At 41.5% G+C, this 15,279-nt stretch overlaps 1 protein-coding gene across 1 annotated transcript; it reads right to left on the reverse strand.

Moving 5' to 3' along the window:
- Positions 1-843: 843 nt before the first annotated feature.
- LOC115798445 (myosin light chain kinase, smooth muscle-like) lies at positions 844-13,753 on the reverse strand. The gene is made up of 17 exons (XM_030755290.1): positions 13,257-13,753; positions 12,505-12,651; positions 7,388-7,540; positions 7,155-7,289; positions 6,671-6,715; positions 6,454-6,584; positions 6,207-6,363; positions 5,719-6,027; positions 4,664-4,763; positions 4,367-4,570; positions 3,923-4,140; positions 3,226-3,349; positions 2,355-2,507; positions 2,075-2,204; positions 1,876-1,957; positions 1,570-1,710; positions 844-1,318 (listed from the first exon to the last, which is right to left on the reverse strand). Exons 1-17 carry the CDS (start codon positions 13,405-13,407, stop codon positions 1,113-1,115), a joined length of 2,586 nt encoding a protein of 861 aa, XP_030611150.1. The 5' UTR covers positions 13,408-13,753; the 3' UTR covers positions 844-1,112.
- Between the last annotated feature and the right edge of the window lie 1,526 nt (positions 13,754-15,279).

Below are 15,279 nucleotides of genomic sequence, written 5' to 3' on the forward strand. Positions count from 1 at the left end.
TGTAAGCATAATTGACTCGTTTCTTTTGGACTGCTATCTGATTTTGCACAAGACAATAAATGAAAAGTTTTCAACCAATATGTCTACAAATCTTTTTTCATTAATTTAAAGGCATAGGGTTTAAAGTCATTGTCACACACCTTCATCGGTACCAGTTAGACAACATTTAAGCCACCTTCTTATGTTGTGTAGATCACCTTTGAGAAATCTGGCATGGACAAAGGATATGTAGGGGTGTCCTGTGGGTTGTATGTTTTGGCCTCTGTAGGTCAGGTTTATTAGTGGCCACCTTGCAGATGATTGCTTTGGAAGCCAATGCAACACCTTGGGCTCTTGGACCCTTACCCTGCAGCAGGGTAAGGGTCCAAGAGCCCAAGATGTTGCACCCCAGTTTTTTTTTTTTTTTGGCCATCCTTAAGTCAAAATTTCGATGTAGAAGTTTGAGTTAGTAAATTGAAATTTTATGATACCCAACTTAAATTTTTGGCTCATGGATGGGGTAATAACTCAAAAACTCAATCTAGTGCTGCCTGGCAAAAAAACAAACAAAAAAAAACCAAGGTAGCTTTTGAGGTATTGTGGGGCACAGCACATTGTCACCTTAGGGAGACCACTGCCATTGGGGAGTGTCAGTACCACGAGGGGTGTGTGTTGATCTCCAACAATATTTACGTGTATGTATGGTTAAATGTAGCAACATGAAAGCCGGGACTCAATGTTCACATCATGTCACCTGTTGGAGATTTGTTGATTATGTTGTGGCTGATCGATGCATATTTCTTTTGGATGTGAAAAATTCACATTCACAGATTTTAGAACATTTACTTCAGAAACCGCTTTTATTGATCTTCAGTGTTTAATACATTTAAAAAATATTTAGATGTGCAAAATATAAATTTTTTAATAGTACAACCACATGAAGGTACAAAAAAACTTGTGCATCAGTAGCGGAACTACTGCACTACTAGTTACTTTCATATCTGTACTAACCTTATCCACTGGACAAGATAACACGCCCATTTTTGGTGTGAAATTATGTGAATTCAGATGTCCGTTCCTATGCTGACAAATGAAAAATTCAGCTCAGTCCCTTTTACAATAAAGGAAAGTTGTTACAGTTGCACTTTCAGTTTGGCAGAGCACATCGCTTCCCCCAGCTTGTTTCTGGCCTTGCACACATACACCCCAGAGTCAGAAAGCTTCAAATCAGCCAGAACCAGAGAACAGAGCCCGTCCTCATGATGCTCTATGGTCACTCTGCAAGATTCAGGCATCGGTTTTTCATTGTGAAGCCACTTCACCGCTGGCTGTGGGTATCCTAGGATTCAGAAAAGATGGATAATACAAAACAAGGCAAAGGACACAAAATCCTCAAATGCAGAGAGCAAATTCATTCATTGATGACTGAGGTATTTTAAAATAATGGAGAAATGTATATGTTCTTACCATTTTTTGTTAAAAAAATATTGATCATAGCACTACATTTGACCAGTTTTACATCTCATTCAGTTGCAAGAAAAAAAAACAAAGAGATTGGTCTTTGTAGAACATGTTAATCTGTCACTCTACCATTGACGACGCATGCTAGCCGAGCAGTTGCTCCTTGACGGAGAGTAGCGTCCTTCAGGAACTGCTGAAAGTGAGGCTCAATCTGGAGCTGCTTATCCAGTGACCGGATGGCCGCCTCTGCCTCCTGGCTCCAGCTTGGCTCTACATGAGAGTGTGGATGATAGTGATGAATAAAATGGAAACAAGGCTGAAATGATCATAAAAGGCTAAACTTGAAATGACAGTCTGAAACGGCGAGTCATCTGCCATGCATGTAGATCTAGGACATAGGATGCCATTGTGTATGTGTGTGTTTCCTTATCTTACCCTCTGAAGAGTTGCCAGCAGAGTCTGGGCTGCTGGTGAGGTTAGCCATCCGCTTTAGGGCCAAAACAGCCTTGCCAGTTTTCTAGAAGTTTAAAGGGAAAATTGCACTGGTTTACAAACTTTACAAAAACATGCATATAGATTACTAAGGACTGATAAGAAAACTTTGGAATTTTTTTTTTTTTTAAAGCTGTGTTACCTTCCACTTGCGCTTGGCCAGAAAGCGCCTCATCTTCTCCTTATTAAGAGATTTGGTGGGCCTACGGTTTAGAGGGGTGAAAGAGGCCATCCAGCAATGGGCAAGGGCCTCAGTACATGACAACCTGCCTCTAAAGTGGATGGAGATGAAGAAGCAAGGCTGTCACTCTCCTTAGTAATGCAGGTTATTGAAATCTCTGTCATATTCATATTCACAGCTGGTCAAATGCTTTTGCAGAATTTAAATTTGTTGAAATTTATGGAAGCAAAGGTATTCCAACCTCCGGTTCTTTTTCAGCAGGGAACCGATAAAGTCTTTAGCTTGATCAGAGATGTCCTCAAAACTCTCTGGGTCAAACTCGTAGCAGGCAGCAGTGACAAGAACCAAAGTCTCAGCATCGCTGTTTCCTTGGAAGGGCGATTCTCCACTGAGCCTAGATCAGAAAAAATTATGAACACAAATAAGCTTCCAGAGAAATTACATGTGCTCATTTTGGGTGTCTTTATCCCAAAATAATATGATATTGTTGGACCCCCTTTTTGCCTTCAGAACTTCCTTAATCATTGGTAGCAGAGATTCCAGAAACAATCCTCAGATTTAGGTCCATATTGATATGAGAGCATCACACAGTTGCTGCAGATTTGTTGGCTGCACATCCATGATGAGAATCTCCTGTTCCACCACATCCGTAGTGGAACAGGTGCTCTATTGGATTGAGATCTGGTGACTGTGGAGGCCACTTGAGTACAGTGAACTCATTCTTGTGTTCAATAAACCAGTTTGAGATGATTTGAGCTTTATGGCAGCGCATCATCCTGAAGGAAACAGCCATCAGAAGATGGGAACACTGTGGTCTTGAAGGGATGGACATGGTCAGCAACACTACTCGCGTAGGCTGTGGGCTTTAAATGATGATGCGGGGCCCAAAGTGTAGCAAGAAAATATCTTTCACACCATCACCACATGCAGCAGCCTGACCAGTTGATACAAGGTAGGATGAATCTATGCTTTCATGTTTGCACCAAATTCTGACCCTACTATCTGAATGATGCAGTTTGTACTTCATCAGGTCATCTGTTAGAGTTTGTTACTGCATCTGAGTCTGTCATTGTGATTCAAGATGTAGCCACCATCACTGCAGTTTTACTTACAAGATGAAGCAGATAACTCCGATGCTCCACATATCAGTTTCCAGGCCCACAGGCTCATAATTGATAACTTCAGGGGCCACAAACTCCGGCGTGCCATGCATCACCATCAGAGGTTTCCCCTCCTCTGAAGAAGAGAACAAGAACATTTTTCACCCTCATACACAGTGTTGGGATTTGGTTCTATTAACTTATTCATATAAGGCTCTAATCACCTCTAAACAGACCGCCCTGCACTCTGGAGCTGCTGCATCCAAAGAAAAATTCTCAAATTTCCTGCATGAATTTTATTCATGTGGTTTGCTACCTTTACTGAATTGAACTAGTAGTTTGGCAGGTATCTATTTAAAGAGCTGGAATGATGTGATATGCATTGAAGACCTCTAGGAATTTAGACACTCCCTGATGTTATCTTCATGCTTTAACATTAGTTTCTCTACGTCGGTCTTGTGTTTTCCGGATCAAACATGGCAAATTCAAGAGGTTGCAAGCATACAAAGATATCTTTATTAGTCAAAAACACTGCCAGCTGTAATTTTTCACAGTTTATGAAGCCAGAAATCTTTTGTAATAATAATAATAATAATAATAATAATAATAATAAAGCCTTAAGAGGTAACATTCATTCATTCTACTGGAAGCATCTGGGTTTTTTTTTTTTATTATTTTATTTTCTGTAGCAAGTAGGAAACAAACTCACCCAGTTCTCTAGCCAAACCAAAGTCAATGATTTTGATCCGAGTACCAGTTGTATCCACACAGACGATGTTCTCTGGTTTGAGGTCCAGATGAACGATATTCTGCTTGTGAACATACTGTATGCCCTCCAGGATCTGCTGCACGTAGCGAGCGCTGGTGGGCTCCGTGTGCTCAAAGTTTTCATCCACAATGCGTTCAAAGAGCTCTCCGCCTGCGATGCTAGGCAGACAAATAACCGTTCAGAGCCATGCTTCAAACACAAACCTTAACAAATGCTACGTGACCATCAGGTTTTGACTTTTAACTGACATAATTTGCATCTAACCCCACATGTAAACACCTTTTACCACCACAACATCTCCTAAGGATAGGTACAGGTACATATAAGTACAATGCCTGTTACTAAAGCACAAAAGTTTGCTTTTACTAAACTAATCTCACTTACTACTCCATGACCATGACCATCTCTGAACGAGTATCATATGCAGCCAGACACTGGACGAGCTTTGGGTGGTGAAGCCTGTTCATTATTTCAATCTCTTTGCGAGCCGCTGTCCTATCTTTGGAGGTCCGAGCTCTGTAGAACTTCCCTGCACACTCCTGGCCCGTCTCTTTGTGGGTCAACCGGTACACGTCTCCAAATTTCCCACTGGAAATTTGAAAAACAAAAACATTAAGGAGGACTGTAATTGCTCAGGACTGACAGTTTTAGAAACTGTTGCACATATACATTTATGCTTACCCTCCCAGCTTCTCATGCAAATTGTAATGGTCCCTGATTTTATTTTTGGTGTCAGGGGTCACTGTGACGTATGACTCAGGCTTGTCTTTCTTTTCCTCTTCTGACACAAACACACAGAAATTCAATTCAGTTCAATTTTATTTATATAGCACCAAATCACAGCAAACAGTCGCCTCAAGGCGCTTTGTATTGTGGCTAAAGGCCCTACAATAATACAGAGAAAACCCAACAGTCAAAACAACCCCCTATGAGCAAGCACTTGGCGACAGCGGGAAGGAAAAACTCCCTTCTAACAGGAAGAAACCTCCAGCAGAACCAGGCTCAGGGAGGGGCAGCCATCTGCCGCGACTGGTTGGGTTGAGCGGAGAGAAAAAAAGACATGTTGTGGAAGAGAGCCAGAGATTAATAACAATTAATGATTAAATGCAGAGTGGAGTATAAACAAAGTAAATAAGGTGAATGAAAAGAAAATTATTGGAACCCCCCCCAGCAGCCTAGGCCTATAGCAGCATAACTAAGGGGTGGTTCAAGGTCACCTGAATTTAGAAGCAGGAAATTAAAGGTCATCCAGGCCTTAATGTCTTTAAGACATTCCTGCAGTTTAACTAATTGATGTGTGTCATCTGGCTTCATTGATAGGTAAAGCTGAGTATCATCTGCATAACAATGAAAATTGATGCAATGCTTTCTGATAATACTGCCTAAGAGAAGCATGTATAATGTAAATAGAATTGATCCTAGCACAGAACCCTGTGGAACACCATAATTAACCTTAGTGTGTGAAGAAAACTCCCCATTTACATTAACAAATTGGAGTCTACTAGATAAATATGATTCAAACTACTGCAGTCCAGTACCTGTAATACCTATAGCATGCTTTAATCTCTGCAATAAAAATTTATGGTCAACGGTATCAAAAGCTGCACTGAGGTCCAACAGGACAAGAACAGATGGCAAATATGCAGTTTTCTCACAAACGGGTAGCAACAAAATAAAACGTAGAAGATAAAAACAACATGACATTCTGCTACAAATCATGCAGATATTTCACTCACTGGTAGTTGCCATCTTAATACAATCAGATTGGTGGCTCGGTTCACTGATTCCTGCTGAGTTGTAAGCTCTGACGCGGAAGCGGTACCGCCCCAGAGGCTCCAGGCCTGAGTGGACGTGATAGGATGTGTTCTTACAGCGGCTCAATTCAGTCCAGCTTCCAGGCTTGTCCAAGCCCTCCTGAAAGACCTCCACAATGTAACCTAAAATTGTGGTGCCGCCATCATAGTTGGGGCCAGACCAGGACAGAACCAGGGACTGTGTTGATAGCTGGGACACAACAGGCTGGGATGCTGGTGGATTGGGCCGGTCTGAGGAGAAATCAAAGAAACAGTATCATCTATAAAGAAAGAAACAGAGTGAAGAGTGTGTTTCCCTCAATTGCCAATATCTAAATATCTCTCTTTTCCCTTCTTAATATTGGTCTTTGACATTTTCTGTCATCAAAGATTATTTATATGTGGACAGTCATGTCAAGGATTTATCTCACCTACGATGCTGAGGGAGATGGTGTGCTGACCCGAGCCTGCTCTGTTACGTACAATGACTGTGTAGGAGCCTGCGTCCTCTGGAACAGCCCGAAAGATCTCTACACTGGTATGCTGTGGTGTGGTCCTGACTGACATCCGCTGTCCTCCCACTACCACCTGGAGACAGAAACAGGCAGAAATGTGAGCTAAAACAAAAGTTAAATTATGGATAAATTTAAAAAAAAAAAAAAGATCTACCATTCTTACCATGTCCCTGTTGTAAATCCAGCAGCAGGCCACAGGGACAGAGCTGGACCTGAACTCGCAGTGTAGTCGGGCCTGCTCGCCGACTCTAACCTCCACCTGCTCTGGTGGGTGTAAAAACTCCACAGGAGGCCCTGAGGAAAAACTGAGCTAGTTAGTTTCCATGAAAAGAAATAACACCTGAGCTAAGAGCTGATCCTGACACAATGTGGTGCTTTACCTTTGCTGGTTGGTGCTTTTGCTTGAAGATTGCCGTCTCTGATGTCTGTGGACATTGAGGAAAGATGTTTGACTTACAGGCATGCTATCATAGGGGAGTTTTAAAAATTAACTAACCAATGGCAGCAGAGCAGTCATGTTTGGTTGCACTGGCAAACAAGGCAGCCATTTCATTATATTTTTAAATAAGCAAAAAGGTGCTAGACATTATTTTAAGTAAGCAGAAAAATTATAGATTGCAACAGGTGCAAAGCAGGTGTAAAGTCTGCTTTAACACACCATTTGTGTTTCTTTCGTCCCCATGCACATTTCAACTTCCCCCGCCCTCTATTATGATGAGCATATTTGCAATAAATGTAACTTATTTTTATAGGATTAACAGTATTCATAGCAGGAAGAAAAGCACAACAATCAAGATTTTTAATGCGTGTGTAATGATAAAGAGATTTTAAGGAAGTTAAACAAATGGTAATCATCGAGCCTACCATTGTCCTTTTCTTCTCTGCACTGCCTTGCCTCTTTCGAAACCGGGAACAATTCAGTGTTTTGATGTGGCACAGCCTTGAATGTGGCCTCACTGTGTGGCTCACAGTCGCTGGTTCTGGGAATTTCCTTTATAGCTGTTTCATTGTTAACAGAGTGAATCGGGTTTAGTGTAAACAGATCATTTCAGTGCAGCTGTACTGATAATTAGTGGCGTTGCTGAACTTGATGTTACCTGTGACATGTAACAGAGCACTGCTTGACTGCTTTCCTGCAGGATTCGCAGCTATGCAGGTGTACCTCCCAGCATTTCCAGGTAAACATTTACTCAGGGTCAGAATGGCAGCACCATTTTGGAAGGAAATGTTTCTTGAACGTAGCCTCTCACCTAAGCATGAACAAGCATGGTTTTATTATAATTATACCAAAATGCTTATGTGAAGTAAAGAAATCATAGTTTGAATGAACAGGCCTTCACATATCTTGAAGACGTCGTAGTACCATATTATCCCAACAGAGCACCTCACTTCAGTGCTCAGACTTTTTTGTGGTAAAAGCAGAGTGGCAGGCAGAGCCTTCAGCCATCAGCACCACTCCTGTGGAGCCAGCTCCCAGTTTGCACTCAGGAGACAGACACCCTCTTTACTTTTAAGATAGGACTCAAAACTTTCTGTTTTGATAAAGCTTATCGTTAAGGCTGGATCAGGTGACCTTAAACCATCCCTTAGTTATCTTGCCATAGGCCCCGGCTGCTGGTGGACTTCCTCTGATACTGTGAGCATTTCTGCTCCACTTCACATGTTTATATACCACTGCAGCATGTTATTAAATGTTGTCTTCTCTCACCCATAGTCTGTGTTTTGTCCTGTCTCCCTATGCTCTCCTTTTATTTTTATTTTTCCCCTCATCCCTCTAACAAAATCACACTGCAGAAGACTGCACCTCCCTGAAGCTGGTTCTTCCTGTTGAAAGGGAGTTTTTTTCCTTCCCACACTCACCAAGTGCTTGCTCACAGGGGGTCACTTGAACTTTGGGGTTTTCTCCAGAATACCATAGGGTCTTCACCTTGAGGTGACTGTTGTTGTGATTTGGCGCTATATAAATAAACCTGAACTGAACTGAAATGAATTAAATAGAGATTTTGGCTGACATCACTGTCTAAATTAACCATTTGTTCTTCTATCTGTCCATCCCTCTCTGTCTTGGGTGATATTTGAAATAATGTTGTTGTGTTTTTTGGGGGAGTTTTTTTTTCAAGCCAGTCTGTAGACCTCTCTCTGAGCTCTCTGAGCCTAAAGCACTTTCAGTTTTTTTTGTCCACGTTGTTTACCAGACCCTTTGTTGTTGTCTTTGGTGAGTGTTGAATGGTCAAGATCTCTGTCTGTAGCTTTTTGTTTCACTATATATGGGCTGAATCAAAAATCACAGTCACAGTAAACCATGTCACACAATTAAATTTGTATTGTTTCAGGACTGTGATCTCACATAGTGTCCATTAATGAATGGGAATATGGAAGTACATTAAATAAGTAAGTTCATTTTGACCCATTTTTTAAAGACATTAATACTGTAAATTTTTTATCATATATGATTTGTGAAATAATGGCTGAATTAAGGTGTGTGCATTGTACAACATACAGTACTGTACGAATCAAGTTCTTGGAAAAGCTGGTGTTTTCTAAGATTTTTGAGGGAAATAACGAGAGATTCCAGACAAACCGCTACAGTGAAATACATGGCTGTTACATTAGTCATACAGTACTGTGCAAAAGTCGCAAGCCAGCCCTCATTTCTTTGTATTTTGCTTCCAAGGAGCCAGATTTTCTCGTAATTTTAACATGGTCTTGAGCAATAGTTCTCCAGGCTTTCTGAAGTTCTTTCAAAGTTTTTCTTTGGACATTGGCTGCTTTTACAAGCACTTTGGTCCAAGCAACCTGTTCCAAAAAGCACATAATTTGTTCCCAATTGTTTTGTGTAATCTACTAACACTGCCAAATAAGTCACAGTTTGACATGCATCAAATAGTATTTTTGCACCATGCACTGCACACCATGCTGTTATCGCAGCATGGTGTGCAGTGTGCCCTGAAAAAAATTAACGGGACAAGTGGAGGACAAAAGTGGCAGGCCTAAAAAATATCTACCACATACGAACACTATCTGAAAGTCATGTCCATGGGAAAAAAATCCAGCAAAGCCCTGACACAGAACCTGAGAGATATATCCGTCCCTTCCGCGGATCCATCTACTTTTCACTGAAGCCTCATATGAAATGGCCTCAGTGGCTGTCAAGAAGCCATTCTTAAGGAAGGAAAACAGGGAGAACAGGCTGAGGTATGGGAAATTATGCAAGAACTTGTCATGGTCCCGGGCCATGTGCCCACTGTTTTGTGTTTAGGTTTTGTTTTGTTGTGTTCTCAGTTTGTTTTTCATCTTAGTTCCTGTCTTGTTATTCATTATTGTTACATTTTGATTCCCCAGTTCCCTTTGTCCCTATCTCACCTGCGTCTGTGTTCTTGTGTCTGCTTTGTCCTTTTGTCACATCCCTCTCCTCCTGGTTTTTTTTAATTGAGTTTTATTCCCAGTGTTGTGACTAGTCTGCGTCTCTGTCCCGTGTCTGTGTTTCTTTTTGTCTGTTTCCCCATGTCTTGGTCTCTGTTTAGTTTCCTCAGTCATCAGTCTCCTTTGTCCAGTCTTCTGTGTTGTCTTGCATTCTTTTTTGGTTACTTCCTGTTTTACTTTGACAGTCCGTGTTCCCTATGTGTCATGTTTAGTTTTGCTTCCCTTGTTTAATTAGTTAGAGTCTGTTCACCTGTGCACTGTGTTCTCCGACTGTTTCCTTTCTCCCATTATTACTTCCTGTGTGTATTTAAGCCCCTGTGTTTGTTCTGTTCTTCATTGTGTCCTCCCTCATGGAGGTGTGGTTCTGTTCCTGGTTCCCTGTCAGTTTTAGTTGTGTTAGAGTGCCGTTCCTCTGTGTTTCAAGTTTTCAATAATAAAGCCGCCTTTTAAGTTCAATCTGCCTTGGAGTTCTGCATTTGGATCCACCCTGCCTGCCACACTGCTCCCACATGACAGAACTGGACTGAAAATAAGTGGCAACAGATCTTATGGAATACAAATCTGAACTTTGTGGTTAAAAACATTGTCAGTATGTATAGACAGGGTCAGGAGAGAGGTACAACAGTGAGAATCTACAGCCACCTGTGAAACATGGTGGAGGTTCTGTCATGGTTTTGGGGTGCATTTCAACCAGTGGGGTTGGGAGTCTTGTCAAAATTGATGGAGTTATCAATGTAGAGAAGCGCCATCAGATCCGGATCCACCATGCAATACTATCTGGAAAGCATATGATTGACAACGGCCTAATTTTAAAGCATGACAGTGATCAAACATGCCTGCACAGGCCCACAGTAGGTAGCTGTGGGTGAACAGTGGGGCTGTTGGGTGTGCCCATAGAGGGCTGACAGCAGTTTTGCCAAAGGGTAAAACTGCTCTCTATGGGGTTTTCTATGGGGAAACCAACTATGGGCTTGTCCACTAAACCCCATGTGGACCACATGTAGGCTACAAATAAGGGCCCACGGCAATTTTTCCCTTTGGGTCCTCGTGAGGGTTTTCTGTGGGCAAACCCACTATGGGTTGCCCACAGAATAGAATGTGTTTATTATCATTAAACAGGATGTACAATGAGATTGGAGAAACTTCTCACTGGCCCCCCTGTGGGTTAGCCCATGGAGGCCCCACAGTAGTTTTACCACACAGGGCCCCACCACAGTTTTCTGTGGGCAACCTGTAGTCGGCTTGCCCATTGAAAACTCATACAGAGATCCCAAATGCCAAAACTGCTGTGGACCCTGTGTAGACACATCCAACTGGGGCCCACATGGGATAAGCGTGGATTTTGCCTGCCCACACAGCCCAACAGTTCAACCACACCTACCCACTGTGGACCTGCACGGGTGTGTTTATTATTTATAATACATTGGTGGAAACACCACCAATGTGACTATTGTGGAGAAGAAACCATAGAACATGTTTTGTTACACTGTCAAAAATATGAGGCTGAGAGAAGGCAACTAATTCAAATTTTGGTAAAATGGAAGATCTGGAGCTTATTGATATACTGCAAAAGAACTCAAGAAATGAAAGATATTAGGCCATATTTCATAAGTCAGACTAACATGTTTGTTAGGATTTGTTTTTGTTTTTGTTTTATTCTTCCCTTTGAGGGCAAGTGGATAGTGGTTTACTTATTTGACTATCAAGCGAGATCCCTGGTTTGAGTGTGAGAGGTGACATAAATCCCATGGGGGTTATGTCAGGAAGTGCATGTGTTGTAAACATTTATCAAATCAACTTTGTGGTAACTCCCCGTGAATAAGAGAGCAGCTAAAAATAGCTTCTTCTTTTTTCTTTCTTTTTTAAGCAACATTCTGGTTCACACTGCATGTCAATTGGTGGCAGTAATGTATCATGGGCTATATGTGCCTAAGCAAGGCAGCCCACACCTAGAGCATGGGTATATTGTTGGTATGCACATGGCTCACCATGGGTAGCCCACTGTGGGCCCCTCTCTGTTTAGTGTGGGCAGCACATAGCGCACATGTGCATTACAGTTAACTGCCCATTATGGACCATGTGGGTCTGCTCACAGTGCCTGCACATGGGTCCCAAAGGGGCATGTTTGCTGGGTAAAAGCATATCTGGATAGAAAAACACAAAATAAAACACTATCAGTCATGGATTTGTCTCCCCAGAGTGCAGACCTCAACATTATTGAAGCATTGCGGGATCATCTTAACAGAGAATGGAACAAAATGTGGCCAACATCCAAAGAAGAACTTAAAATGTCCTTCAAAATGCCTGGAGAACTATTCCTGTAGACTACTTAAAAAAATTACAAGAAAGTTGCATTGAAGAACAAAGGTGGCCATACCAAATATTGACTTTTAAACTTGTTAGAGTTATATAAATTCTGTTTTTCCCTTATATACTGTATTTCCATGTGTGTTTGCACATGTTTCAATAAATTGCTGCACCTATTTTCTAGCAAAATGTAAAGAAATGAAGGTTGGCTCAAGACCTTTGCTCAGCACAGGTAATTCTAGGTAGTATATAAAGGTATTCTGTCAGTAATTAACAGTCAGCAATCAACTCAATAGGCTGAATATAGAGTATTTTGCGTATTTCCCACCAATGTTTTATTAAAAATACAGTAAGCTCCTGTATTCTGTAATTACAGTTAATAAGTGTAATTTTGCATGCTAAGTTTACTGTAAAAATTACAACAACCTGGACTGGAATACAGTCTAACATCTACTTGCTTATAATGAGATTTTCAGTCGCTTACCATTGTATAGCCAGGAAATGCTCAGAGGTTGACTCCCTGTGATAACCCCTTGAAAAGTAGCATCACTTCCTTCACAGACGACACAGTCCCTGAGGGGCTCTTTAAAGTGAGGTGCTTCCACATTCTGAACTTGTGCCTGTCTGGCATCTTTACAAAGAAAAAGGACAATGGGTTTTGTTATCACTCACACAATCAGAGCAGGGCAGCTTATCAAACCCTGAATCACTGGCTAATGTTACTTGTATGCATGTGTATCTGTGGGTGGGTGATACCAAAAATGTATTTCAAGATCACTATCTTCAACTGTGTGGCCTTGAGACGGAGCAGCATCAGAGTTCATGAGCTGTCTGATGTACAAAATATGTAGCAATTGTGAGCAGTGAGTAACTCAATGTTGTGTTTAAAAAATATGTGTTTGCATTTCTTTAATTTGGAGTTGGAATGTCCAGCAGGGCGGGAAATGGGTGATTGCTAGTGGATGGAGGACTGCCATCAGACTGTGTGTGTGAGTGTATATTTGGGGGTGAGGGGTAGGGGTTATCTATACAGTTTACAAAGTACAGCTTTGTAAAGACAACACTGACCACTGCACAAACATTTTTCTGTCTGTCACTGTGCTCTCATGTAAACAGTTAAGTTAAAACAAGCACAAGAGGGGATGCAAGTGAGAAATAATATGATTTTTTTAAAATGCACTGACAAACATAAAAAAGTCTAAAAGTTAACTTATGAGCTAATTTTCAGGGCCTTACCTGTTGCAGATAAGAATCCCAGTTTGTTGTTTCCCATTAACTTCCTCTTAGTGGCATCCAGTCCATTCTCTTTCTGATCCTTGGCTTGAGGCTTGAGGACAAATCGGAAGGTGGACACATACGTCTTTGACGTCTTACCATCTTTGTCCATCTTTGATTTCAGATGACAACAAATCAGCAGCTGTGGTTCAGACGCTCATCTATCAGGCCTCCTCTTCTTCTCTTGGTTGTGGTCAGGTTTGGTCTGTCTGTAAGCCCTCTGTGAATCTGATGTGTCGCATTCTCGCGTCCTTTGAGATGCAAACAGGAGGAGCCTCTGCTTTCCAACGGCCTCTGAAATCACTACCCCCCTCTCCGCCCCACAGTTCACAAGAAACAGTCAGATTATTAGAAGGATAATTAGAAACACACATCTGCAGCCCCCACTGACCCTCTGCACTGTGAACAGAAAACAAAAGAGACATTAAAAGAGGACAGGAAATGTGTGGGAGGGAGAAAACATTCAATCTGAAGAGAAAGAGAAAGCAATAAGGTGAGCAAGGATTACCCTCCCCACACACACACACACACACACACACACACACACACACACACTGAAGTGGAATAAAAAAGCACTTACCTGCACAAAGATGGTGTTTCTTCTCAGAACACGAGCATATTTCTCAGAGCCAGCTTCCTGTTGCTATTTTGTTCCTTACAAAACCTATGCTGCTGCACTGCCAGAGCCACCGCAGGAATCAAGACGAGCCAGTAGGACAACTTTCTGTGTGCCTTTAACTCAGGTTAGTGTCAGCCAACACTGAAGTGAATCTATAACTGTGGGTTTCTGGGGTTGAGTTTCTTTGAAAGAACATTGACACGGGTGACCATGTGACCACAGTGAGCTCCACTTGTAAACAAGACACCTTTTAATTCTATTGATGTGGGAAAACTACTGGTTGGGTGTGGCTCCAAGGTGTACTTTCATGTACTGCACTGTGCAAAAGTATTAGTCATGTTTTCTGGCTATACGGGGAGACCCAATTCCTGTGTACTCGCATCAAACCTTTATTGCACTTTGCATGCATTTCACTACTAAATGAAAGTTGTTTACTAAATTCATTTTTAAGACACAGTATATTGGTATAATGCTGTCACACAGGCCAGCTGATGCTGACCATTTGTGGATATATAATTATCAATAAAACACCAAATTCTTCTTGTGCTTTGCATTCAGTGCTTTAAAAACAGATTACATAACAGCCTATCAAAATGCAAACAAATGAGCTACTATAATGCCCCTCCACCCCCCCCCCCCCCCTCCCCCACGGCAAGAATGTAAGGAAACATTTTCATGGTCTGGTATGTCTAAGTGGTCCCACATTGCTGAGACACACAATTTAGTTTGGACTACAAAATATATCTGCACTGTTAAAAGCATGAAGATTGATGGAGCAGACACAAGATTAACAGTACTGATGGAGACAAAGGGCAGATACTGGAGTTACAGTAAAAATGAAAAAAATAGAGTGCAACACATCAGTTTTACAAGTTTACATAAATCCTAAAATGTATGTAGATACTTCTTTCTTTCTTTCTTTCTGCCTGACGCCTACAACCTGTGGACATCACCAGATGTTGCATTTCTTCCCTTGAGTTGCTCTGCTAGGCCTTTAATGCAGCTACGTGTTCTGTCTTGTTCTTGAATGTAACCAGTAATTAGCAACTTGGTGCAAACCCTCTGTATTTACATCCATGAAGGAATCTTTAGATTTTACTGTGACAGTCATACACCTTCCTCCTCGATAGCACTACTGACTTGGTTGTTTTTCTTAACTATGGAAATCGTTCTGTGATCATGCACTTCATTTGTCTTCTGCGGCCTGTCTGGTCTTTTGGTTTTTAAGAATGCACCAGACTGTTGAGTTGGCCACTTGTAAAGTTTTTTGCAAAACTACAAGAACTGTGTCTTTGTCCAACAAATTATGCATATTCATATTAATATTCAATGCAGCACAGCCTTACAATCGCAGCTCTTTTCTCG

This window comes from Archocentrus centrarchus, chromosome 19, assembly GCF_007364275.1.
Source record: "Archocentrus centrarchus isolate MPI-CPG fArcCen1 chromosome 19, fArcCen1, whole genome shotgun sequence".
Classification (NCBI taxonomy): domain Eukaryota; kingdom Metazoa; phylum Chordata; class Actinopteri; order Cichliformes; family Cichlidae; genus Archocentrus; species Archocentrus centrarchus.